Genomic DNA, 25,863 nt, shown 5'->3' with positions numbered 1-25,863 from the left:
TTTGTGTTTTCCAGTTGATTAGTGTATCATGGAGGTGAACTGCTTGTTCAAGTTTCGTTACGGCTCTGAGTGTTATGCGAGCAAACCATGCTCATCCAACAGAGGTCGAGCTCGGATAGACTCTATCATCTACGCCAGTAAGCTTTATAAGGATGATCTGCACGTGGAACTGGAGAAAAAACTCAGACAATGAACATCTCACAGTACATTACCACAAGAAACTCATTGTCACTGGTAATGATCCAATCCCTGTAGAGATCAGCCAAGGTGCAGTTTCCCGAAGAGTTGAGATGGCCATCACACATGAGGAAGCAGATACAATGATCATCCAACAAGTGGCTTCTGTTGGAGATGCTCACGTTTTGGTTGTAGCCGATGACACAGACGTATTTGTCTTGTTATGCCACTTCGTGTTCCACGGTGATATCACTGGACATATCATGATGATATCCCCAGAGGAAGGACCGTCATTGACATCAACGCCAGTGTAGACAATAATCGTGCTATCATGGGACATCTTCTGGCAGCTCATGGTCTTACAGGATGTGACACTGTCGCAATATATCATGGTATCAGGAAAAGGAAGGCTCTGAAGGTTCTGAGGTCGAACACTTGCTCTCTCTCAAAGGTTGGTGACATAACCACCTCTCTTCCCGATTTACTCCGACAGGCAACACCATTCATGTTATCCTGCTATGGCCACCCTGAGTGTGATTCAATGACTGCAGCCCGACAGAAGATGTGGTCCACAAAAGTATCACAATATTGGTGCTGCCCCAAAGCTTCAAAGCCTTCCACCAACAAATGAGGCATACAGAGAAAATGTAGCCAGGGCACATCTACAGGTAGCCATATGGAGACAGTCGTTGCAGCTGAACCCACCTGACATGGATCCCCTCGCACACGGATGGACAAGACGAGATGGTTCCACATCTCTGATACCAGCTACTGTTGCTGATAACATGACTCTCGCGCCTGATGAGATATTGAAGATGATCAAATGCTGTTGTGACAGTGACATACCATGTAAATCTAAGAGATGTGGATGTCACAATGCCAACATGGCTTGTACTGAGTTTTGTGCATGCCAAGGAGGAGATGGGTGTTTCAGTCAGAACACCAGGGAGCACATTCAGGCAGAAGATGCTGATGAAGATAGAAATGATAACAGGAACGATGAGATCGAGACTGATGATGATTAATTTGATCATACCAGTATGACTAGGACTGGGTTTCTTACTTCTACATAAAGTAAACTTGGAGAGTTATTCGTGCTATTAGGTGAATATGCATGTCCAAATTTATGTAAAATGTAATCTATATGATTCCGCTGGACTTTAGGGTCCATTAGGATATATATAATCCTATTATATAGATATACAATATATTAATGATGATTGTTATAATGAAGTGGGGCATTTATATCAATTACTGAATTGTTTTACACCAAAATAATCATGCATTCTGATAAATTAAAACTGTACATACCGGTATTGACCAAAATATCATCAAAAATGAGTTATTATGGCAGCCATTTTAAAATTAAAGATGGCTGCCATGACAAAAAGTAAGTGAATGATATATATAACATATACATAACTTTTATTTGATAATTTAAGTTATAAAATATGGGTTTATATAACAAAATGTAGGCCTTATAAGTCTTAATAGTCAATATATCTATAAAACGAATGGCGGACAATTATCCGAATGACGGCCATTTTGAAAATGTTGACTATATAAAATTGCCCAAGGGTGAGAACTTCACACCCACCTAGATATCTTTACATAGGTACTATACTATGATAATCAACAAAGAAAAAAACGATATCCGGAAATTTTGGGTCAAGCTCCCTCCTGCCGGACTAGAACCTCTGCCCACTTTTGGTGGCGGAGATCAAAGTGGTTTCAACCAAAACAGTGTGGGACATCACAAAAAAACATGAAAAACCCCCCACCCTGTTTTCTCAATTTCTTTTTCATAACTCCTCCCCTCCTGCACACACACACACACACACACACACACACACACACACACACACACACACACACACACACACACACACACACACACACACACACACACACACACACACACACACACACACAGTTGACATCCAAGATTCCCCTGGGAGAAAATGTGAGGAAAGATACACCACCTGTCTACTAGTTGTGTAACGGCCCCAATTATTCCCACATTATTTTGGAGTTGGTTGGGGAACGTTTTTTGTTCCAAAATCTCATTAGTCTGTTCGTCAAGCCTGCGTTTGACTGAAGGTGGCAGGAAGTTGTTATTTTGCCAGGGTATCAGCGGTAATTCGTCATCTGTGGGTGTGTATGTCAATGACTTATCTCCATATGCGGGTTTCGGAAGATGGAACGGAGTCCTCCCATATCTCAGTATCCACCATCATTTCGCTAAGTGTTCATGATTCATGGACCAAACTGTGAAGTTTGCTCGTTCTCAAACTTTTGTTCCGAGAGCTCTTTTCAGGATATGCACCGAGTCCCGGACAGCTTCTCAACTGTAGTTTATTTGTAGTCATACTATAACTAGTGGGGCACCCGTGGGAAACCCACGGGCAAAGACATATGACATTTGGAACAGCACTCTTCATATCTGATGCTTCACTCACGAAAGGGGGGAGGGTGAGGAGAGGGGTGATTTTGGCAGATGTGATGTCCAGTTTAACAGCACACACATTGATGGGGAGGAGAGGGGAGAGGTGAGGGGAGAGAAGGAGGGGAAGAGCAGGGTAGGGGGAGGAGGAGGTGGGAGAGGAAGGGAGGGAGGGGAAGAGGAGGGGGAAGAGGATGGGGGGAGGAGAGAGGATCATGCACAGGGGAAAGGAGGGAGGTAGGCAGGTGAGGGGTTGACACGACAATACATTTGTATTATATGAATGAAGTGGCCTTTGTGTTTCCAAGCCATCCCGACTCCACTCTCATAAAGACACTCTTTGTCTTTTTTTTCTGAAGGAAAGTAGGTTGTTTTCTACTAATTATACAATCGTATTATCCAAAAGTATAAAATTTTGTTGGAATGATATAATTTGGAGGAAATGGCTTTATATGTGGGAATGTCCTGTTTGGCATCCACATTTGAGCACAATTACAGTAAACTGTTATTTCAATTCCAGCTTCAAATTCCATATCCTGTGTTTATTTGTCCATTGTCTCCCAATGTTCTTGTAATTTCGTATAATCTAACAGACACTCAAAAATGTGGCACCCCCAATTAAAGACAATAATCTGTCCACATTTGTGTCTGACGAAGGCTTGTAATTACTCACGGTTAACTCGTCCTTCTGCCCAGATTCTTGCAATGGTTCCGAAAAGCGATCCAGCAGAGAGAAACAAGCTTAAAGTCATAAAGATGCCATGGATAAGGCAGTAAATTACAGGAGAGCCCTAACAGCTTTCAAACGGGTCTTTAATTATGGACTTTGAGCATGAACTCCAGTACTGGATATAATTATTCAGGTTTTTGCTTTCACCACGTTGAGCCCGATGCTTAAAGGTCGTAATGGAGGAAGGACATGAGGGATACGATGGTCTCAGAATCGACAAAGGGGTTGTGCAACTGAGTTGATATTTGTAACAATCGTGGGCAAAAAAATTAGAATTCTAGTCCTCGATACAACTCCATTTCGCTTTCGTTCACCAACTTTAATGGAATAAATGGGCCTCCCTCTTATCCTGAAGATGTTTACATTGCAGCTGAAGTGGAATAGAGCTTTTTAAAATATTTTTACAGCCAAAAAAAAAACCACTCTCTACTCTTAAGGATTGTATGAACCATGTTCCAGGAATCATCAGCTGCATGCATTGCAGCCATTCTCCCTTGTCCACGTGCATGTCCATGCTCTATTTTATGCCATAGCACATTGATTGCAATGAGAATTTGATTGTAATTTGGATAGAATAAACATTTCATCTCGGTTATGGACAGAGCACAAAGCCTTATATTCACATGTTCAAATTATTGGATCTTCACACATTTGGTTACCTTGTTAATATGTAATCGTGCATAAATTGTATTTGTGTTGTATAATTTTCTAACATATAAAATAAGCGAATAACAAACAGAATCTCTGCAAATGTTTTTAAGATACGCTGTTCATTATGAATTGCAAAATTACAATTTGATTTTAGTGGCTGACGAATGTAAACAAAAGTATGCAAAGTGGCTTTTTGTTCTAACCGAAATGGTTTGCCAGCCACAACAAATAGGCCAGCACTGTCACGAAGGCAAGGCGGCACAGTACAGATTCCGAATGGCATCGTGATTCAAAGCAGGGATCTCCTATTCGCTGAACGAATTCTGTAAACACCGCTGTGCCAACATACAGCTCCCATGGCCTGCAGGAAGCCCAGATTCTGTGCCTGCTGCTGCATCCTAAATGGGTCTTGGCAGGGTGCATAAAGGCGGTTATAACTGAACAAGTGAGTAAAATAGGCGAGCATTTCTAATGCCTTTCCAAATTTCATTCTTGGCATGGCATGCTTTCCTGGTGTTAGAGCATCAGAATAACAGAGTGCCCTTAGGCTGGACTATCCCACTCTTTGTGCCGGGTTATCCCAGTGACCTGACACACCAAGTGCTTTGCATTCCACCTGGCAGGGAATCAGTGGAGAAACCATCTCATTAAACAAACTTGGCATTGAAAAAAAAAAATATATATATATATATATATATATATATATATATATATATATATATATATATATATATATATATATATGGCAAACCAAAAATTCCGCATCAGTTTGTGTAAAAGCCATGCTTTAGTTTCCTGGATCCAGCAGTTACTGCTTAGATATAACCACTTAGCAAGTGTTGACAGTTCAGTCGAGAGCAGCTCAGTATTCTGCAGTGAATGTAAGCTCATAATGAATGTAAGCATTAGTGTTTTGTAATCCCAGTTATAAATGACCAGGATATGATGGATAAGCTTTGGCCGTTTTGTGGCACCCCGTTCTCACAGTGGCCAAGATTGACTCTGTATAAAGCTCCCCGTCACCCTGGCCACTGTTTGTCTCTTCCCATATTTTCCCTCTATAATTAAAGTTCTTCATACTTCCCAGTCATATTTTTTCACTTTTGCATATGCTCTCAAAACCAACATGGCAGAACCCTATGTGCAACATGGTGGTGTCACACACAGCGTGGACATGGTGTGACCACGTGAGCAAGGTTCGGTGCACTGTGCCAGAATGGCAGAAGAACGTGTGCCACCTTCAGGAGGGAAAGGGGACCCTCACCGCGAGAGGTGCTGACTAAATGTAACACTCCTGACTCACTCACACAAACCGAGTAGGTGGCAAATCACTTGATTTCTGAAAAGGAATAACAGAGACCATGAGATGGAATGGAAAAATGGAGGATATTGTCAAGCACAGCACAGGCGCACGATTCCAAAATGCATCAACAACCTTGCAATTTCCGTACCCCAACCCCAAGGTCCATCACTATGGCATAAACCCCCAAAACATACAAACAATAAGAGAAATTGGAATGGTCTAAAAGGAATGAAGTTTGCCAAACAAGAATGTTGTGTTCACGTTGTTTCATGACATTTCGTAACAGAACAAGAAATGTAATATTATTACGTATTTTTAAGCCTTTTGCACACAGACAGTCAGCAGCCTCCGCAGTTCAGTTATTTCAATAAGTATGTGTTTATAGTTAGGGTCCCGTCCCGTATGTCTAATGGGAATTTCATGTGTGTGCTGCGGGTTTCTTTTATAGTCAGGTTTTTTACATCTTCAAATCAGCCCTTCACTACTTCGCACCATCGACGCCATTGCCCACGTGCGCTCGACCACGGACGTGAGCGGAGGTTTCCTCACCTCAGAGCTCCGACTCCGCCCAGGAAAGGAGGGGGTTCCCCCCTGTCCAATCAGGAATCTCATTACCTCAGGGCCGACTCCGCCTTAGCCAGATGGAGTGTTCGGCCCGACCAATGAGGGGAGGCCACTGATCGCCCGACAACCCCTCGTCTAATCAGGAGGCGAGTGGCCGGAGAAGAGGAAGAGTAGCGTGGTCGGCAGGAGGAGAGTACAGGAGTCATCGTGGCCATTGCTCTGTGTGTGTGTCGGAGCAGTGATCGTGGCCATTGCTTTGGTCTGTCGCTGTCGCATTGTCGTGGTCGGCCGCGATCGTGGTCTGCAGTCTTTGGCGGGGCTCCTCGTGGTGGTGGTGGTGGTTGAGCAGCCAGGATCGTGGGCTCGAGTCCCACCCTGGTGGGTTGGAGTCTGTGTGACCGCACGAGGCGGAAAGGTATCTGGCCAGGCTCTGTTCCCCCAGCTCGCATTCCCTCTCGAGCCGAAGGGTCCAATAAAGACCCGACAGGATCCATTTCTTTTGGGTGTGTGTGTGTGTGTGTGTGTGTGTGTGTGTGTGTGTGTGTGTGTGTGTGTGTGTCACCAGTCTGTTAGGTAGAATTGTTTAAGTGTTTTCTTTTCATTATACATTGTATTTTATTTGGTTGTTACTCTGCTCTGTGTCTCCCTTCTCGATTATTGCCCCCATTATAAATAAACCCCCAATTGTTAAATGTTCCAGTTCGTTGCCCGTGTTTTCTTCCATTGACCCAGCACGGTGCTGGCTTGAGAAATAGTGAGGCCGTCGGTGCCGCAAGTTGTCATTGGGTCTGACGGACTTTGGTAATTCCGCTCGGTTACACCGGACCGAGGTCGCTAGAGCGATCCGGTTCGACAGAGTCTGTTGAGAGTGTGACTTCCCTGGTAATTTGACGACGTGGGTACTTAGGTATATTGAAACTTGGCTATTAATGCTACCCCACGCCGTCGGAGAATTGGCGAGCATGGTCCTTAAGTGACCCGTGACCTTCGGAGTTGTCCAAGAGTCACGACCTAACTTCTGGGTGTTCGGTGGGAGATGGCTCTACTGCTCCACCTGGCGGCCGTTCCTCGCAACCGAACCCAGCACCACAACTATATTACAGGACTGCACCAAATATGCAAAAGCCTTCATCATAGCATCATTGTCATTGTAACAAATCAGGCAAAATGCATTGAAGCTTGCGAGCTATTAACGATGACAATTATAACGAATGAAGAGTTCGTTCGTTAAATAACATAAACACGAAAAACAAAGAACCAAAATCAATGATCTCTCAACCTCACCATGTTCGGAAATAGTGTTGACTACGTCACTACCTCCGTCACCACGGTAGAGGCTGCCATGTTTGTTAATGTTCCATTGCGATTCGATTTGTCAAATTAAAAAGGAAAAACAATTTATTTTCATTTACTGATATCTTTTGTAAACGAGAAACCAATAAAGATAACTAGGACAACAAACCAGAGATAAAAATTAGTTTTCCTTAAACGCACGCGAAAGGCGATACCAGAAACTAACAAGGTTCACGACAGGGGTGATCTGCTTATTTGAATACTTCATGACACAACATTGGAGCACCAAATTCAATGTAATAACACTGTACATCAAGGGGTGGTATGTGAGGTTTGTTCAAGGAGTAACTCCACCGTGTTTGGATTTCTCAAAAGGTTTTTCAAATATTTAGTTTTCTCCAGTTCTTCGTTCGTTTCTTGGCTTTGCCTATTTCATACTATTGCTATTATCGAAGCATTGTTTATACAAATGAATGGAGAATAATAACCTGAAAAGGAATAACAGAGACCATTAGCTGCAATGGAAAAATGGAGGCGAATGCCACGCACAGCACACGTGCACAATCCGAGCATGCATCTACAACCCCAGGGTCTTCCGACTTCCGCTCCCAAGACAATTACTTTCCAAGTGAATGAAACAATTCGAGTAAAGGAATCAATCTTATTAAAAAAACATTTTTTAATTTTACTTCATGCTTCCGCTCAACAAGGCATCGTCACTATGTGGGGCGTGCTCACGTTTTTTGTGTGCCTCGCATTAGCAGATAAAAGCTGGAGGGAAGTGTACCTCGCAGTCGGTGTTCACCAGTTACAAGGCAGGGGATCGTTGCCTCGAGTTATAAAGACAGCCCTGAGGTGGCGAGAGCAGTCAGGGTTTGTGCCATGCTTCATCGCGATTCAAGCCAGAGCATGAACTTCTCAAGCCACTGCATTGATGTAGAACATTGACCAGCATGTCCACTGTTGTTGTCTTCCGGCAGCGTGAGGGGAGTGCAGGCAGTGTAAGAGGAGGGGAAGGCAGCGTAAGGGAAGGAAGCATGAGGAGAGGATAGGCAGCATACCAGGGCAATACCAGGGTGATAAAATGCACCCAAACAGCAACATTTTCTTTTTAACAGCAGTGTTCTAGATAAAACCCGGTGGAAAAATCTCTCCTTCATTTATAAGTCTCATTCAATCCTGTTTCTCATATTGATTAGATTCAGAAAACACCGATTATACACCGCCTTTTAAAGCATCAAAAACAGGTCGCTCTATTTGCAACACAGGTGTGAAAAGGATATGAAAAAGCACTTGATATTTCAATAATTTATTCTCACGATTTTTAAAGGGTGAAAGTTAATTTGTATTCCGTGTTTTTTTTTTTTTGAATAATGATGCAAACATAGGTATTCTATCAGCGAAGCGAGGGGCCTTACTTCTGGTGGCTTTGAAACGAACAACCAAGCAGCTTGTTAAGTGCTCGTCTTGTGGCTTAAGCACTCAAGCAAGCACTAACAGAACGGCTGCCTTGGAAAGCGATTACCCATGGCCGATCAGTCGTACAAACCCATGCACCCAGAAACTCACAAGCAATGGCCGAATTAGACAAATCAACACCCCTTTTTAGCAGTCGGAATTGTTGCTAAGTTCAATTCTGGAGCTTAAATTTTGTAATCTGCCTTAGTAGTCAGGGAGCCAATCTCCAAGAAGGGGCCTAGAAATCACTTTCATATAGTTTCTCTCCTAGCAAAGGTTTGACTGTTTTATTGGATAAGCCCATCACCATCGTTTATCACCTGGGTGGCAGTACAGAAAATTAGGTGGGCACAAGGTAGCTACAGCTCGACAAAAAACATATGTTGTTATGCGTCAATGGCTTAACTGAAGAAATAAGTATGGGGTAGGGGTACGTAGTCTTTCTATTGTAACTTTATGAGTTTTAACAGTAAAAATACAAAAGACCCCTCAAAACATTTATAGGACATTCATCTTTTTCATGTATCTCAGCATAATGACCTTTGACCTTCAACAAATATCACAGAAAGGTCATCAAGTGCAAACTCAGTGCCTCAACGGAGATAAATAGAAAATGTTCGTTTTTTCACTTGAAAACAAACAAACATTCCTCCTACATTTGTAAGTGTATTTGTTCATAATATTTTACATTTCAAAATTACATGATATGTTTTTGATAAATTATTGTATATTTGTGCTAATTATTATACATGGATCTGTGTATATATTTTGGGGTTGAAATAACAGTAATCTTGTTAAACTATTAGCATATCATATTTTCTTGGTTTTTTCAGGTATGACTGTCGTGAAAAACAGCTAACCCAAGTGGATGCATGAAGAGCAAAACGTAGTCTCCCCCTGATGCAGCATTAGACACTGCTTCAGAAGTGCTTCGATAGACTAACCGCACACCTAACGATTCAGTAGATGTAGTCTAACCAGTAGTGCTTTGCTTCATAGTACATATTGTAGTGCACAGGTACAGATTACAGATTCAAAATGGACAGCAGTATAAGCAGGATTCCGGGTATAAAACTTGGATTAAAGAAAAGCAGAATATCAAGTAACCTCAACAAATGTATAAAATGTCAAAGAGACATAAAGGGACAGAAGCTGCAAACGGCATCTCAATATTCCAATTCGAAGTTCATTGAAGCTTCACGTTTGAGACATGATGAAGTCTCAGTGAATCGAGCCGAAAGTAAATCAGAACTTGCTGACTGTTAGTAATGTGAAATGGTACAAAGCAAGCTACGCGAGCTAGAGTGATACAATAGCTATACAAGTTCCAGAAATCTTACGCCTACTGAGTGCGGTTTTACTGCTGAAGACATCGCAGGTCCATCGTCAGGTCCTCAGACCAGAAAGTCTCTTACCTTAACAAATTGGTCCCTGTGTCTGATCTGCCAACAGGCCAAATGTAATGGTGAAAGGGTAACATCAGAGGTCCTTACAACTCAAGTGCATGGAACTTTATTAAAAGCAGCCCAACATAGAAAAGATAAAATGATGATATGAAGAAATCTTGGTGAGGATCTCATTGCACTGGATGCAAAATATCACAGAGGTTGCTACAAAAAGTACGTATCTGTGTCATCATGCAGCCAAATGAGTGAACCGGCAGCAAATATACCATATGATAAGGCGTTCAACAATCTACTTGATCAGATTCAGGGTAAGATCTTCAGGCAGCAAAGAGCATTTTATATGGCCAACCTTAATGAGCTCTATCAGACAGACACAGTGCTCAGCATACATTATTGACCTGATGGCCATTGTGCACATGACACCAAAAGGATCAATGCAAACATTTGGTGACTTTGCAGACACGTTTGCACATCAAATACTCTGTTGATTCAGACATGCAGAAGAAGTCCATGTTGTGCCCGACAGATATGATATCCCCAACTCCATCAAAGGTTGTTAAAGACAGAAGATCTCACGGAAGAACTGTTGAGATAGAGATCAAAGGCAGAGAAACAAAACTGCCCTCGAGTCTAAGAAACTTTCTGACAAGCAACAAGAACAAGGAGAATCTCCTCAAGTTTGTCATCTCAGATTGGTGTGAGACTATGCTAGTGAGGCTCAAAGACACTCAGGCATCGGCAGACCAGAAGGCAAGGCAATATGGGTCAGACATGACGGTCATAGAGTTTGCACAGAGTATGAGTGTGACCACGAGGAAACTGACAGTCGAATCTTTGTGCATACTGCACTTTTTACAAGACGTTGTGCAGGTCAGCAGACACGTGCTATCATTTTCACTCCAGATACTGATGTCGCGGTACTCTGTTGTCATCACAATGCATCTATGGGTGCAGATGAGCTGTGGTTTCACAGTCCAGGAAGACAGAAGAAAATTATTCCAATCTACACCACTGTACAGAAACTTAGTCAATTCTTATGTATCGACTCCGTCGATATCCCAAGCACTCCACAAGTTTGGCCTGTACGGTAGGGTGGCAAGAAGGAAATCATTACTCATAAAAGTCCACCTTGGGTCCCTTGGGTCAAACTTGGAAAGTTTGAGTTATGCATGACTTATACATGTTATATACACACGATATACGTGACATTTTGCATGTGTTATATACACACGTTATGAATGACATATTGCACATGTTATGAATAACATATGATACGTGACATATTGCACGTTTTTTTACATACATGTTATACTGTATGTGACATAATGCATGTCATATACACACGTAATATGTGATATATTGCACATGTTATGCATGACATAATATACATGTATTCATACGTTACACGTGACATTATATACACAGGATATACGTGACATATTATGTACTTGTGTTATACGTGACATATACGTATTATATACACACACGATATGTGATATATTGTACATATTATAAACGCACAATATACGTGACATATTGTACATATTCTAAACAGACGATATGCGTGACATATTATGTACACACCATATTATGTACACATGAAATACGTGACATATTGTACAAGTTATATACGTGACATTGTACAAGTTATGTACACACGATATTCATGACATATTGTGCATATTATGTACACATGATATACGTGACAAATTGTACATATTATAAACACACTATACACGTAACATATTGCACATATTATGTGCACACATTATGCATGACTTTTACATGTTATATACACACGATATATGTGACATATTGTACAAATTATAAACACACGTATATACAGATATATGTGACATTATATACACATGATATATGTGACATATTATAAACACACGATAAAAGTGGTATATTGTACATATTATGTACACACATTATGCATGACATATACATGTTATATGCACATGTTATGCATGACTTGTACGTGTTATATACACACGATATACGTGACATATTGTACAAATTATATACACACGATATACGTGACATTATATACGTGACATATTGTACACATAAACACACGATATACGTGACATATTGTACATGTTATGTACACACGATATACGTGTCATATTGTACATATTATAAACACACAAAAACGTGACAAATTGTACATATTATGTACATGATATACGTGACATATTGTACATGTTATATACACATGATATACGTGAGATATTGTACATGTTAGACACAATATACGTGACATTGTACATGTTATATACACACAATATATGTGACATATTGTACATCTATCTATAATTCCAGCAGTGTGTGTGTGTGTGTGTGTGTGTGTGTGTGTGTGTGTGTGTGTGTGTGTGTGTGTGTGTGTGTGTGTGTGTGTGTGTGTGTGTCTGTGACCGCTGTTTCTCGACAACCGCTGGTCCGATCAAATTGAAACTTGCCAGGTATATTGCTGGGGACCCGAGGATGTGCCTTTTCAAGGTTTGATATTAATCGGACAAGTGCTTCCCAAGTTATGGCCATTTATTTACCAAATCAATGATGGACACGTTGCGTAGGCGTGGCCGATGGGAAAGGGAAGCTCAGCCGCGGTTCGCCATTACAGGTTACAACGTATGGGCTTCCGGATCCATTACAGGTTACAACGTACGGGCTTCCGGATCCATTACGGGTTACAACGTACGGGCTTCCGGATCCATTACGGGTTACAACGTACGGGCTTCCGGATCCATTACGGGTTACAACGTACAGGCTTCCGGATCCATTACGGGTTACAACGTACGGACTTCTGGATAATGATGACTTCGTGTATTCTAATAATTTCTCGATTTCTTATGCGCATTTATAGATAAACACAATGCCCCAAGTTATGATCGTTTTCATATTAGTCGGTGTATAAATTTCGGTAACATCAGAGTGCTGGTATGCTCCGAACCAGGAAGTAAAAAAATTTTCTCTTCTCTTTTTGTTTTTCCTTGCCACGACATTGCGAAAAGGTAAAATACGTTGGCGCTAATTGAATAATTGGGTATTAAAACTACATTGCGAATAATATTCGAACTTCCGGGCCACGCACGTACGGGCACGCGAGAGTGAAGAAACGGCCTGTGTGGTAGTTTGTCGCTCGCGGTTTGAATATTTATTTACGGGCACGTACTAGTATTATAAACACACGATATACGTGACATATTGTACATGTTATATACACACAATATACGCGACATATTGTACACACAATATACATGACATGATACATTGTATACACACGTTATGCATGAAATATTGGATCTCTCTCTCTCTCTCTCTCTCTCTCTCTCTCTCTCTCTCTCTCTCTCTCTCTCTCTCTCTCTCTCTCTCTCTCTCTCTCTCTCTCTCTCTCTCTCTCTCTCTCTCTCTCTCTCTCTCTCTCTCTCTCTCTCTCTCTCTCTCTCTCTCTCTCTCTCTCTCTCTCTCTCTCTCTCTCTCTCTCTCTCTCTCTCTCTCTCTCTCTCTCTCTCTCTCTCTCTCTCTCTCTCTCTCTCTCTCTCTCTCTCTCTCTCTCTCTCTCTCTATATATATATATATATATATATATATATATATATATATATATATATATATATATATATATATATATATATATATATATAGATATATACACGCACACACATGACACTGCAATAAATATTATATGTCCTAATATCACACACACACACACACACACACACACACACACACACACACACACACACACACACACACACACACACACACACACACACACACACACACACACACACACACGGGCTCCATTACACCTTCTGAGACCCACATTCATTATAATCAATCATCAATGGAGATAACAAGCAACAACACACGATTGCAAAAAAAAAATAAAAAAAGACACCGTCTTCCACTGCGTGGACACACCAACCAGTTTATGGTTGAAAACAATATCAACCAACCAGAACAACGCTTTCTAGGCTTTGCCTATTCCATATTACACCGCTAGTAAATTAAGCCAATCAACAATAGAACAAAAGGATGCATCATCGTGTCCCACGTAGCTCGCCGTGATCGTATAGTGGTTAGTACTCTGCGTTGTGGCCGCAGCAACCTCGGTTCGAATCCGAGTCACGGCATTGCGGACTCCATGACTCGGCAGCGGGTTCATTTTAATTTACAATCATAACAAGAACCTCCACCAACATTTGTAATATTTTTCTCCAACGTTAAACCGACTTTACCTTCGTTTTCGGTCCGTGAATAGTGAATCCCTCTCCAAAAAAGGTGAATAATAAATGATGTGACGTATTGTCAGGTTATGGTGCGAAATAACACAATATCTCCCAACATCAGACTGACACGGCGTTTATTCCCCGACTTGCCGTTTACCCATTCTGAGGGTTCATTTTGTGTGTAAATTATTTCCTGAATTAAGTATTTGCTGTTTCGCCATAAAACCTGGGATGTGTTCGCAAGCGGCTTGCTATCGCTTGCCAAGCCAAACGTTCCACATTAACCACTTTGCAAGCTGCTTGCCAAGCGATCAAGTGTGATGCTTATGGCGAGCAGTCAGCGACCCCTTGCCAACGGAACACGGTCACAAAAGTTTGCAAAGTTGGCTACCATCGTCACATTCAAAACCATTGGTGGCTACCTTCCTCTAATGCAGCTATCACGTATGTGGGTATGTTGGGTCGCCGAACCAGGTGACCCTTATTGTCAGTAATTCTGTCTGTTTGTTTGGATGTTTGTTTGTCTGTCATCAGCATAATTGGTAGTAAACGTGGGCGGATTTTGACCAAACTCGGGTGGTAGATCTTATGACCTCGTGCTTTGGAAATTGTGATTGTTGCTAGGGACGCTTTGGTTCCCTAACAACAACCGAAAAACCTTCAAAATCGGTACCGTTCTCGCGACATCGATTCCGAAAGCCATTATCCCACGTATGGTTATGAAATTTGGCACGAATGATCTACAGGTGATGCTCTATCAAATATATTCCGGTTTTTGTGATATCTATGGAATACTTTAACCGCAGCGCCCCCGACAATTAGGGTATGTACGAAAATTGAAGGCCCCTTAGCGACCAGCTGAGTGCATCGATACGAATGAAACTTTGCAGGTTCATGGGACTCAATGAGTACTACAACTTTGCCTCAGGACATATTGACGTATTTCGCTTAGGTCAGGGTCAAAGGGCAAAAATCGATAATATGCGAGAGCTGGAGGGGCCTTCGCGCCAAATGCTACTCCTCCTCGGGTTATGGTCGGAAGGTCATGAAAATTCACACTAAATGTCTGGAATACATTGTGCACAAACGATCGAGCCGGATTTTGGATTTAGATCTTTGTTCACCCACAGCACCCCCTCAAACTTTGGGGATTTCCGATTTCCAACGCATTTTCGGTACTTTTCATTCAAATGGATACCGAGTAGTTATCAGTAGATGGAACTGGATGAGATTTGATATGCATAATCTTAAGGCAATTCCCTATATGACATCCATTTTTTCTATATTTTGTAGTTTCCATGCTCAGCGATCCCTCGCCGCCTACCTGCTTGTATGTATGTATGTATGTATGTATGTATGTGTGTATGTATGCATGCATTGTTACGAATTTCGCCCACCCGGCCACGTAACTCAAATCGCGACGCGTCGCCCACCGGAACGGACAATTCTGTCGTGACCCTCTTGGAACTACCACCAAGGAGCTTGCCAAGGGTGGGGGTTTAACCTCACCACAACCCAGTCAGCATTCTACCCGCGCGAAATAGGGTGAATCGCCGAATGTCGATATACCTAAGTACCCGCGCGGGTAGCGCACCGAGGAGTTGTTTCACGCCGCAGGTCGACTCCGGACACGAACCGCTTAAGCGGCTCGTTCCGTGCTGCAGGAATAACCGAGCGGAGTTATCATCGACATCGACGGTTCAGATTATTTACTGGGTGTCGAAACCCACTACCAATCCCTTACGTGATGCAAGATGGCACTTTCAATGGGGAGAGACGACGAACGGGATACATTTCACACACAACACAAGCAAGGAATCATGCAATATACAAGCAACAAATAGAATGCAAAAGCAATACGACCGACTATAATTATTATTTACAAGCACTTACACAGTTTCTACTTGGCAGGACACAGCGCCACAGCATGCATACAAAAACAAAGAAAGACCTCCCTCACAGGCAAGGGGGTAGACGGGGTCCGTAGACCTTTATGGTCGTGGGCCGTGGATGACTGAAAAGGCCCACGAGACCGAAGGGTCTTACCCGCACCCTCGTGGTGCGACGGTGGGCAGGTCGCGACGTCTCGTCCCCACGGCAACTAGCGTAGCCGCGCCTGATCTCGGGCCTTGCAACGGTGGGCAGGTCGTGACGCCTTCTTCCCACGGCCACTAGGACAGCCGCGCCTGATCTCGGGCCTTGCAACGGTGGGCAGGTCGTGACGCCTTCTTCCCACGACCACTGGGACAAGACTTCCACCCGACTGCCCCAAGTCTGACTACGACGAAGACTTGGACCACGACAGACTTGGACCAAGACCACGACGACCAAAACTTCCACACGACTGCCCCCAAGTCTCTGCTATCCGCTCTCTTTTTCCAAGCGCTCCTCTTGCCCTTTTATTTCTCCTGCGTCCGCCCCGCCCTTCGCGGCGTGTGGGTGGGGGGGGGGGAGGAACATTCCAGAGAAATTGGGGCGGGAGTTGGTTTCCAACTGTCAAACTTGTTTACCGGAGGAGAAATTGGGGTGGGGCTGGTTTCGTTGCTCCTTTAGTGGCGTTGTGGTGTGGATGGCGTGGTTGTTGAGATGGCGTGGTTGTACCAAAATAACGACGGGTAAAGAAAAATGGCTAACTCAAAGCGTCGCAGCCCAGATGAATCACACATATTCCCTCGAAACAACGGGTGTGGACTAACTACACATGAACTTATCGATATATCTAACCTGGGGATCTTTCTGGTGTATTGCAAATTTCCACAGGTCACCTGCCACAACAGTATGTATGTGTGTATGTATGTATGTACGTATGTATGTACGTATGTATGTAATGTCCGCATGTATGTATGTGGGTATGTATGTATGTGGGTATGTATGTGTGTATGTGTGTGTATGTATGTGTGTATGTATATATGTCTGTATGTATGTATGTATGTGGGTATGTATGTACGTATGTCTGTATATATGTGTGTATGTGGGTATGTATGTACATATGTATGTATGTGGGTATGTATGTACTTATGTCTGTATATATGTATGTACGTGGGTATGTACGTATGTCTGTATGTATGTGGGTATGTATATATGTATGTACTTATGTCTGTATGTGGGTATGTATGTACGTATGTCTGCATATGTGTATGTACGTGGGTATGTATGTATGTGGGTATGTATGTACGTATGTCTGTATATATTATGTACGTGGGTATGCTTGTATGTTAGTGGGTATGTATGTACATATGTATATACGTGGTTACTGGGTATGTATGTATGTGGGTATGTATGTACGTATGTCTGTATAATACATGTATGTACGTGGGTATGTATATATGTATGTATGTGGGTATGTATGTATGTATGTATAGCTGTATTTATGTGGGTATGTATGTGTGTGTATGTTTGTCGGTATGTATATATGTATGTGTGGGGATGTATGTAAGTATGTGTGTATGTTTGTGCGTATGTATGTTTGTGGGTATGTACATGGGTATGTATGTATGTGGGTGTATATATATGTGGGTGTGTATGTATGTGGGTATATGTATGTCGCCAAAATAGCTCCCTGTGGTGGTGTGTGTGCTCAGGGGCACTGAGAGGATGGGTGGGGGGGTGGATACCCCGGGCCCATACCCAATTGGGGCCCTTAATAATGATTGTTTGTGACGATAAAACACCGGGGGAATAGTCCATGGGCCCAGGCATATATCGGTACCATCTGAGGAAACCAAACTTTAGGGCTACTAAGTTATTGGTAGGGACAATATGATTATTTCAATATGTGATAACCGTTCCAGAAGAGCAGCTTAGTGTATGTATTTTGCATTTTTACCATTTTACCATTCTGAGATATTGACGTTTTGGGGGAAAATAAAAAAAACAAAAAGAAACCAAGGACCACTGGGAGGAAGTGGCAGAGCTGAAGTCCACGCAGGAGGAAGCAGACACCTGAATGCTTCTGCATGCTCTGCATGCAGCAGAGGCTGGGTACAAGGCTGTGGTGATCACTGCCGAAGATACAGATGTCCTCGTGCTGTGTCTTGCCTTCAATAAGGACATCCCATGCCCCGTGTATCAGAAGTGTGGTACGCAAACCCGCACAAGGTTCCTAGACATTGACAAGCTTGCTCGATCGATGGGAGACAGTGTCTGTGATGCCCTGGTTGGACTGCACGTGTTCTCCGGTTGTGATACAGTCAGTGCCTTTGCAGGCTGGGGAAAGTTTGGCGCCTTGAAGCAAATGAAGTCGGATTAGACCTACCAAGAGGCCTTCAGTCAGCTCGGTCATTCATGGGAAGTATCCACCGAGCTCTTTCAGAAGCTGCAAGAGGTCACCTGCCACATGTACGTGCCGTCTACCAACATCACGAAAGTCAATGAACTCCGACATAAACTCTTCTGTGCCAGACGGGGAGAGATAGTGTCCAGTCAGCGACCACCATGTGAAGACTGCCTCTTCATGCACGTCCTCCGTGCAAACTACCAGGCTGCTATTTGGAGGCGCTGTCTGCAATGCCAACCCTATGTTCCAAGTCCCAAGGGTTGTGGATGGACCACTGATGATGACGGGAAGCTGGTCATCGAGTGGATGCAGGGTTCTCCAGCACCAGATGCAGTGTTGCAACTGCTATCCTGCAAGTGTGGACGGTCGTGCAAACTCTCAGACTGCACGTGCCTTGCCAATAGCCTGAAGTGCACTGACATGTGCAAGTTGCGAACCTGCAGCAACCAGCCCGCTAATGTCGAGGAAAAGGTTGTACACCTCGAGGACTCTGCTAATAACCGTGATGAAGACTAGACTACTGATCCATGGTGTGAATGTTTTGGCACAATCACAAGGACATTCATGGCTACAAATATGCATGAGTAAAACATAGTACATAAACCTGCCACAGTAGCGTGGTGAAATTTGGGTTATCCATAAATTTCACATTTTGGACACTTGTTGGAACTAGGGTAGGGGAAGGGCAATTCCTTTAACTGTGGTAAAAACTTGTAAAATGTTCATAAATGTTTTCCTCATACAACATGTGCATGTTGTAGGCTGCTGTGGTTCAGTAGCACTACCCAGGGAACTTGTATGACAATATTATAAATTAAAATGTACTGAAAATCACTAATCAGCAACATTTTGATAGGCCCTGTTGTTCACCCCTTTCTGCCGAAAACAAATTCTGCCTTCAGGAATGACAGAAAGGATTATTCGGATGGTAGAAATAAAGCATTTCAGACATTTATTTGTGGTTTGCAGTTCATTCTAGCCCCATGTGGAAACAGCAATTGCATCATTAGTGAATGTTTCTGAGTTTGCCTTTTCGCTTTCATTATGCGGAGGGTGGGTACATTCCAGAGATGATAACTACCAATAAGCTGCCAGTCTGCAATGGTTATCACATCAAAATATGATCTGTACATATATATATATATATATATATATATATATATATATATATATATATATATATATATATATATATATATATATATATATATATATATATATAACCCTAACAGTGGGGAGAACAAGTATTTGATACACTCTCGATTTTGCAGGTTTTCCCAGTTACAAAGCACGTAGAGGTCTGTAATTTTTATCATAGGTACACTTCAACTGTGAAAGACGGAATCTAAAACAAACATCCTGAAAATCACATTGTATGATTTTTAAATAACTAATTTGCATTTCATTGCATGAAATAAGTATTTGATACATCAGAAAAACAGAACTTAATATTTGGTACAGAAACCTTTGTTTACAATGACAGAGATCAGACGTTTCCTATAGTTCTTAACCAGGTTTGCACACACTGCAACAGGAATTTTGGCCCACTCCTCCATGCATATCTTCTCCAGATCCTTCAGGTTTCAGGGCTGTCGCTGGGCAACACAGACTTTCAGCTCCCTCCAAAGATTTTCTTTTGGGTTCAGGTCTGGAGACTAGCAAGGCCACTCCAAGACCTTGAGATGCTTCTTACGGAGCCACTCCTTAGTTGCCCTGGCTGTGTGTTTCGGGTCGTTGTCATGCTGGAAGACCCAGCCACACCCCATCTTCAATGCTGTTGTTGTGGGAAGGAGGTTGTTGGCCAAGATCTCGCGATACATGGCCCCATCCATCCTCCCCTCAATATGGTGCAGTCGTCCTGTCCCCTTTGCAGAAAAGCATCCCCAAATAATAATGTTTCCACCTCCATGCTTCACGGTTGGGATGGTGTTCTTGGGGTTGTACTCATCCTTATTCTTCCTCCAAACACGGCGAGTGGAGTTGAAACCAAAAAGCTCTATTTTGGTCTCATCAGACCACATGACCTTCTCCCATTCCTCCTCTGGATCATCCAGATTGTCATTGGCAAACTTCAGATGGGCCTGGACATGCACTGGCTTGAGCAGAGGGACCTTGGGTGTGCTGCAGGATTTTAATCCATGACGGCATAGTGTGTTACTTATGGTTTTCTTTGATAATGTGGTCCCAGCTCTCTTCAGGTCATTGACCAGGTCCTGCCGTGTAGTTCTGGGTTGATCCCTCACCTTTCTCATGATCATTGAGGCTCCATGAGGTGAGATCTTGCATGGAGCCCCAGACTGAGGGAGGTTGACTGTTGTCTTGAACTTCTTCCATTGTCTAATAATTGTGCCAACAGTTGTTGCCTTCTCACCAAGCTGCTTGCCTATTGTCCTGTAGCCCATTCCAGCCTTGTGCAAGTCTACAATTTTGTCCCTGATGTCCTCAGACAGCTCTCTGGTCTTGCCCATTGTGGAGAGGTTGGAGTCTGATTGATTGAGTGTGGACAACTGTCTTTTATGCAGATAACGAGTGCAAACAGGTGCAGTTAATACAGGTAATGAGTGGAGAATGGGAGGGCTTCGAAAGACAAAACTACCAGGTCTGTGAGAGCCGGAATTCTTACTGTTTGGTAGGTGATCAAATACTTATTTCATGCAATAAAATGCAAATTAATTATTTAAAAATCATACAATGTGATTTTCAGGATTTTTGTTTTAGATTCCGTCTTTCACAGTTGAAGTGTACCTATGATAAAAATTACAGACCTCTACGTGCTTTGTAAGTGGGAAACCTGCAAAATCGGCAGTGTATCAAATACTTGTTCTCCCCACTGTATATATATATATATATATATATATATATATATATATATATATATATATATATATATATATATATATATATATATATATATATATATATATATATATATATATATATATATATATATATATATATATACACCAATTCAAAAATCATAACTAGTATTGGTTTCCTTAGATGGTACCGACAAGTGGAATATCTGGCCTGGGCCCATGGACTATAAGCTTCATTTTGTATCTCCCTCCAAGCCATTGAGGGTGAATCCCTGACATGGGCAGTTGCACCCTCCCTGTAAAATAAACTACTGTGGGAACAATTTACAAAATAACAATCACAGTTATGATGTAATGAACAAAGGAGTGTTAGCCACACCCCATCTGGATATTATGGTTTGCACGAATCTGCATGTAGGAATAAGTGAATAACACCGCAATTTTTCATTATGTAGTACAGTGTTTCTGATGATGAAAATACGGACGCCTCCACAGAGGTTGTTGATGAAAAAAAGAAAGATTGAACAGGACATTAAAGCTTAGTCTTCCACTGCAACCCCAGGGCCCATTCTGGCTCTTGGCGGCCCTGGGTGTGCTTGAACAGAAGTGGATGGGAAACTGTAGCTGGAATTCAATTTTAAAGATATACGAGATGGCCCATTGCAGATAACACATGAAAACTTACTCCCTTTAATCTATTTACTCAGCAACCCCTTCTCCCATCGTGCCATTCCCTTCTACCGCTTCACAATTTTCCCTCAATCCCTTTATCCACTCTCACTTATATCGCTTCTCTCACTCCCTTTTCTATCCCTTCACCCCTGAGCACAAGTTACAATTTTCAGCTAACTGGTTCACCCATTCCCCACAGAGTGTCAGGAAGGGTCATGTTACTATATATCCTCTTTGGGTTATATACATTACAGTAGATCTCGGCTCAGGTACGTTAGCATCCCTTTCACTTTAGTGTAATACAGCAGTAGTCACTGTTTGAAAAGGTAATCATACGTAGTTGTCCTATATGTATGTGTGTATCCATATATGTATATGTATATATATATAAGTTGTTGTTCGTCTTTCGGCTGCTCCCGTTAGGGGTCGCCACAGCGGATCATCCGTTATGATCCGCATACTGATTTGGCACAGGTTTTACGCCAGATGCCCTTCCTGACGCAACCCTGGTCGCCTCTTATGACACAGGGATCAGGATTTGGGTTTCGCCATGATTCCAGGCTGCTCCACACCCTGCCCAGTGCAGAGTCCCCGTCCTCAAGCGATCCTCCAACCCAAGCCTTCGAGTAGCCGGATTACAGGCGCACGCCACTATGCCCGGTATGTATGTATGTGTATATATATATATATATATATATATATATATATATATATATATATATATATATATATATATATATATATATATATATATATATATATATATATATATATCTATATCTATGGTTTTCGTGCAGAGAATAAACATATTTTATTACATTATCACTTGTTATGGCCACGACCACCAGGAATAGCGCTAAACGATACATTCACACGATTCAGCATTGACACCTTGGAATAATTACTTACAAAAACCTTCATTTATGAAAAATATTACTCATCCCATTCTTTGGGTGGTGTATTGGCCAGACCGCTGCCTCAATCGCTCCCGAATTTGAAGGCTTCGAATGCATGCAGCTTCATTACGTTTTTAATAAATGAGGTATGAATGTACTATATATATACTGTATATATGTTTATATATGTTTATATATGTATATATATATGTATATATATATATATACATATATGTATATATATATATATATATATACATATATATATATATATATATATATATATATATATATATATATATATATATATATATATATATATATATATATATATATACATATATATATATATATATATATATATATATATATATATATATATATATATATATATACATATATATATATATATATATATATATATATATATATATATATATATATATATATATATATATATATATATATATATATATATATATATATATATATATATATATATATATACATATATATATATATATATATATATATATATATATATATATATATATATATATATATATATATATATATATATATATATATATATATATATATATATATATATATATATATATATATATATATATATATATATATATATATATATATATATATATATATATATATATATATATATACATACACAAGGTCCGTCGAAAAAGTAACGGGACTGAGCCTGCTGTGTGCTCCACTTACACAACTTGAATGAACGGGTTGTGTCACAGCCTTTCGCAACATTCCAGCAATATATATGATTGGTGATGGTTGACTGCACTTATTGTGTGATTTTTTACAGGTCGTACTTTACACGTTATCTACTCTGAGTCGTCGTGCTATGAGTCGTGAGCAGAGAGCCAATGTGATGTTTCTTGCCAAGCTTGGCAAAATACCTTCCGAATCCTTCGCAATGCTGCAGCGAGTCTACGGGGAAGAAACGATGTCACATACACGTGCATTTCAATGGCACAAGAGGTTCAAAGAGAGACGGGAGGAGGTTGAAGACAATCAACGGTGTGGAAGACCTTCAATGAGCAGAACGGCGGACAACATTGAGCTTGTGAAGCAGATGATGTGCGCAGATCGTCGACACACTGTGCGGATGATTGTTGAGGAACTTTCCATCAACAAGGACACTGTCTGGCGCATCATCATTGAAAATTTCAAATGCGCACGGTGTGCGCAAAGATCGTCCCCAAGCTGTTGTCCGAGGACCAGAAAGAGCAAAGAGTCACTGTCGGTCAACACATTATCGAGCGCCTCGAGGACGATCCAGACCTGCTCAGGAGAGTCATTACTGGCGTTGAATCGTGGATATTCGAACACGAGCCTGAGACCAAATGGCAGAGTTGACAGTGGAAAAGTCCGGCATCACCAAGACCAAGGAAAGCAAGGATGTATATATATATATATATATATATATATATATATATATATATATATATATATATATATATATATATATATATATAGGTCAAGTCAAAGGTCAAGTCAAAGTCAAAGGTCAAGGTGATGCTCATCGCGTTTTTTGACATCAAGGGCATCATCCACGTCGAGTTTCTACCACAGGGTCAAGCAGTGAATCAATACGTGTACAAGGAGATCCTCCGGTGCCTCATGAGATCAGTCCGGGACAAGAGGAGGGATCTGTGGAGAACAATGCCTGGGTGCTCCACCATGGCAACGCCCCTGCTCACAGTCCCCTAAACATCCGACAGTTTCTGGCAGAGAGGAACGTGCCAACTCTGGAGCAACCCCTGTTTTCGCCACACTTGGCCCTTTGTGATTTTTTCCTATTCCCCAAGCTCAAGGGGGTGATCAAGGGGACCCGATTTCCTGATGTGGAGGCCATCAAGAGGGCTGTGACGATGGAACTCTGGAGGATTCCAGAAGAAGCCTTCCATGGGCGCATCGAAGCATGCAAGAAGAGGATGGACAAGTGTGTGAGATTGGAGGGAAACTATTTTGAAGGGGACAAGCTGTGATTTCAATATATTTTTTGGAATAAATTTTCTGTGAAGTCAGTCCCGTTACTTTTTTGACCGACCATATATATATATATATATATATATATATATATATATATATATATATATATATATATATATATATATATATATATATATATATATATATATACACACATACACTACCAGTCAAAAGTTTTCGAACACCCCCATTTTTCCAGTTTTTACTGAAATTTAAGAAGTTTAATGTTTCAATGTACTCTGAAATTTAAGCAAAGAACAAATAAACAATTGCAGATAAAAATAAATCATGGAATCGTTTTGTTGAACAATATTTAATCAAAATTTTTGACTCATCAAAGTAGCCCCCTTATGCAGATATAACAGCCGAACATACTCGTGGCATTCTTTCGACAATGGAAATCAAATATTGTTCGGAAAGTTCTTCCCAGCACTGTTGCAGAAGTTCCCACAAATGTGTTGCACTTGTAGGTTTTTTTTCACCCTTCTGTCCAATTCATCCCAAACCAGCTCGATGGGGTTTAAGTTTGGAGACTGTGCTGGCCATTCCATGATTAGAAGCCTACCATCTTGTTCTTTTCTTCTTAGGTAGTTCTGACACAGCCTGGAGGTATGTTTTGGGTCGTTATCTTGCTGTAGGATGAACCCCTGACCAACTGGGCGTAGACCAGAGGGTATTGCATGGCGCTGCAAAATGCTGTGGTAGCCCTTTTGGTTCAGGGTGCCAGTCACTCTGTGCAAGATGCCGACTTTGGATCCAGCAAAAGAGCCCCAGATCATCACACTTCCTTCTCCATGTTTGACAGTTGGTGTCACACACTGAGGAACCATCCTTTCGCCTACTCGACAGCGTACAAAAACCCCAACATGATGAACCGAAGATTTCAAATTTTGATTCATGAGTCCA

The 25,863-nt window shown here is 41.6% G+C and overlaps 2 protein-coding genes and 1 non-coding gene across 14 annotated transcripts in view; 2 read left to right on the top strand and 1 right to left on the bottom strand.

The window, feature by feature from the left end:
• The window catches only part of LOC147022980 (uncharacterized), a 268,630-nt gene that overhangs the window by 104,170 nt on the left and 138,597 nt on the right, over positions 1–25,863 (top strand). Inside the window, exon 3 of one of the 7 annotated variants that reach the window (XR_015059981.1) lies at positions 22,559–22,690. The exons of the other annotated variants lie outside the window; for them this stretch is intronic. The gene's annotated coding sequence lies outside the window, so the exon portion shown is untranslated. The remainder of the gene's footprint in view (positions 1–22,558; positions 22,691–25,863) is intronic. 7 annotated transcript variants of the gene reach the window in all.
• Positions 7,100–25,863, bottom strand: part of LOC147022981 (uncharacterized) — a 140,995-nt gene continuing 122,231 nt past the window's right edge. For all 6 annotated transcript variants that reach the window (XR_015059977.1, XR_015059975.1, XR_015059976.1 and 3 more), the window contains one exon: positions 7,100–8,131. Coding sequence is in view for 3 of the 6 variants with exons in the window: in XM_085887980.1 (XP_085744106.1) it covers positions 8,049–8,131 (83 nt within the window). In the remaining 3 variants the exon portion in view is untranslated. The remainder of the gene's footprint in view (positions 8,132–25,863) is intronic.
• TRNAH-GUG (transfer RNA histidin (anticodon GUG)) lies at positions 14,099–14,170 on the top strand. The gene has a single exon. It is a non-coding gene; the product is annotated as a tRNA-His (tRNA).

The sequence above is a fragment of the Eptatretus burgeri genome, chromosome 7 (assembly GCF_056783735.1).
Source record: "Eptatretus burgeri isolate ZD-2024b chromosome 7, Ebu_testis_v1, whole genome shotgun sequence".
NCBI classification, from domain to species: Eukaryota; Metazoa; Chordata; class Myxini; order Myxiniformes; family Myxinidae; genus Eptatretus; species Eptatretus burgeri.
This window is presented reverse-complemented; position numbering and strand designations above follow the sequence as displayed.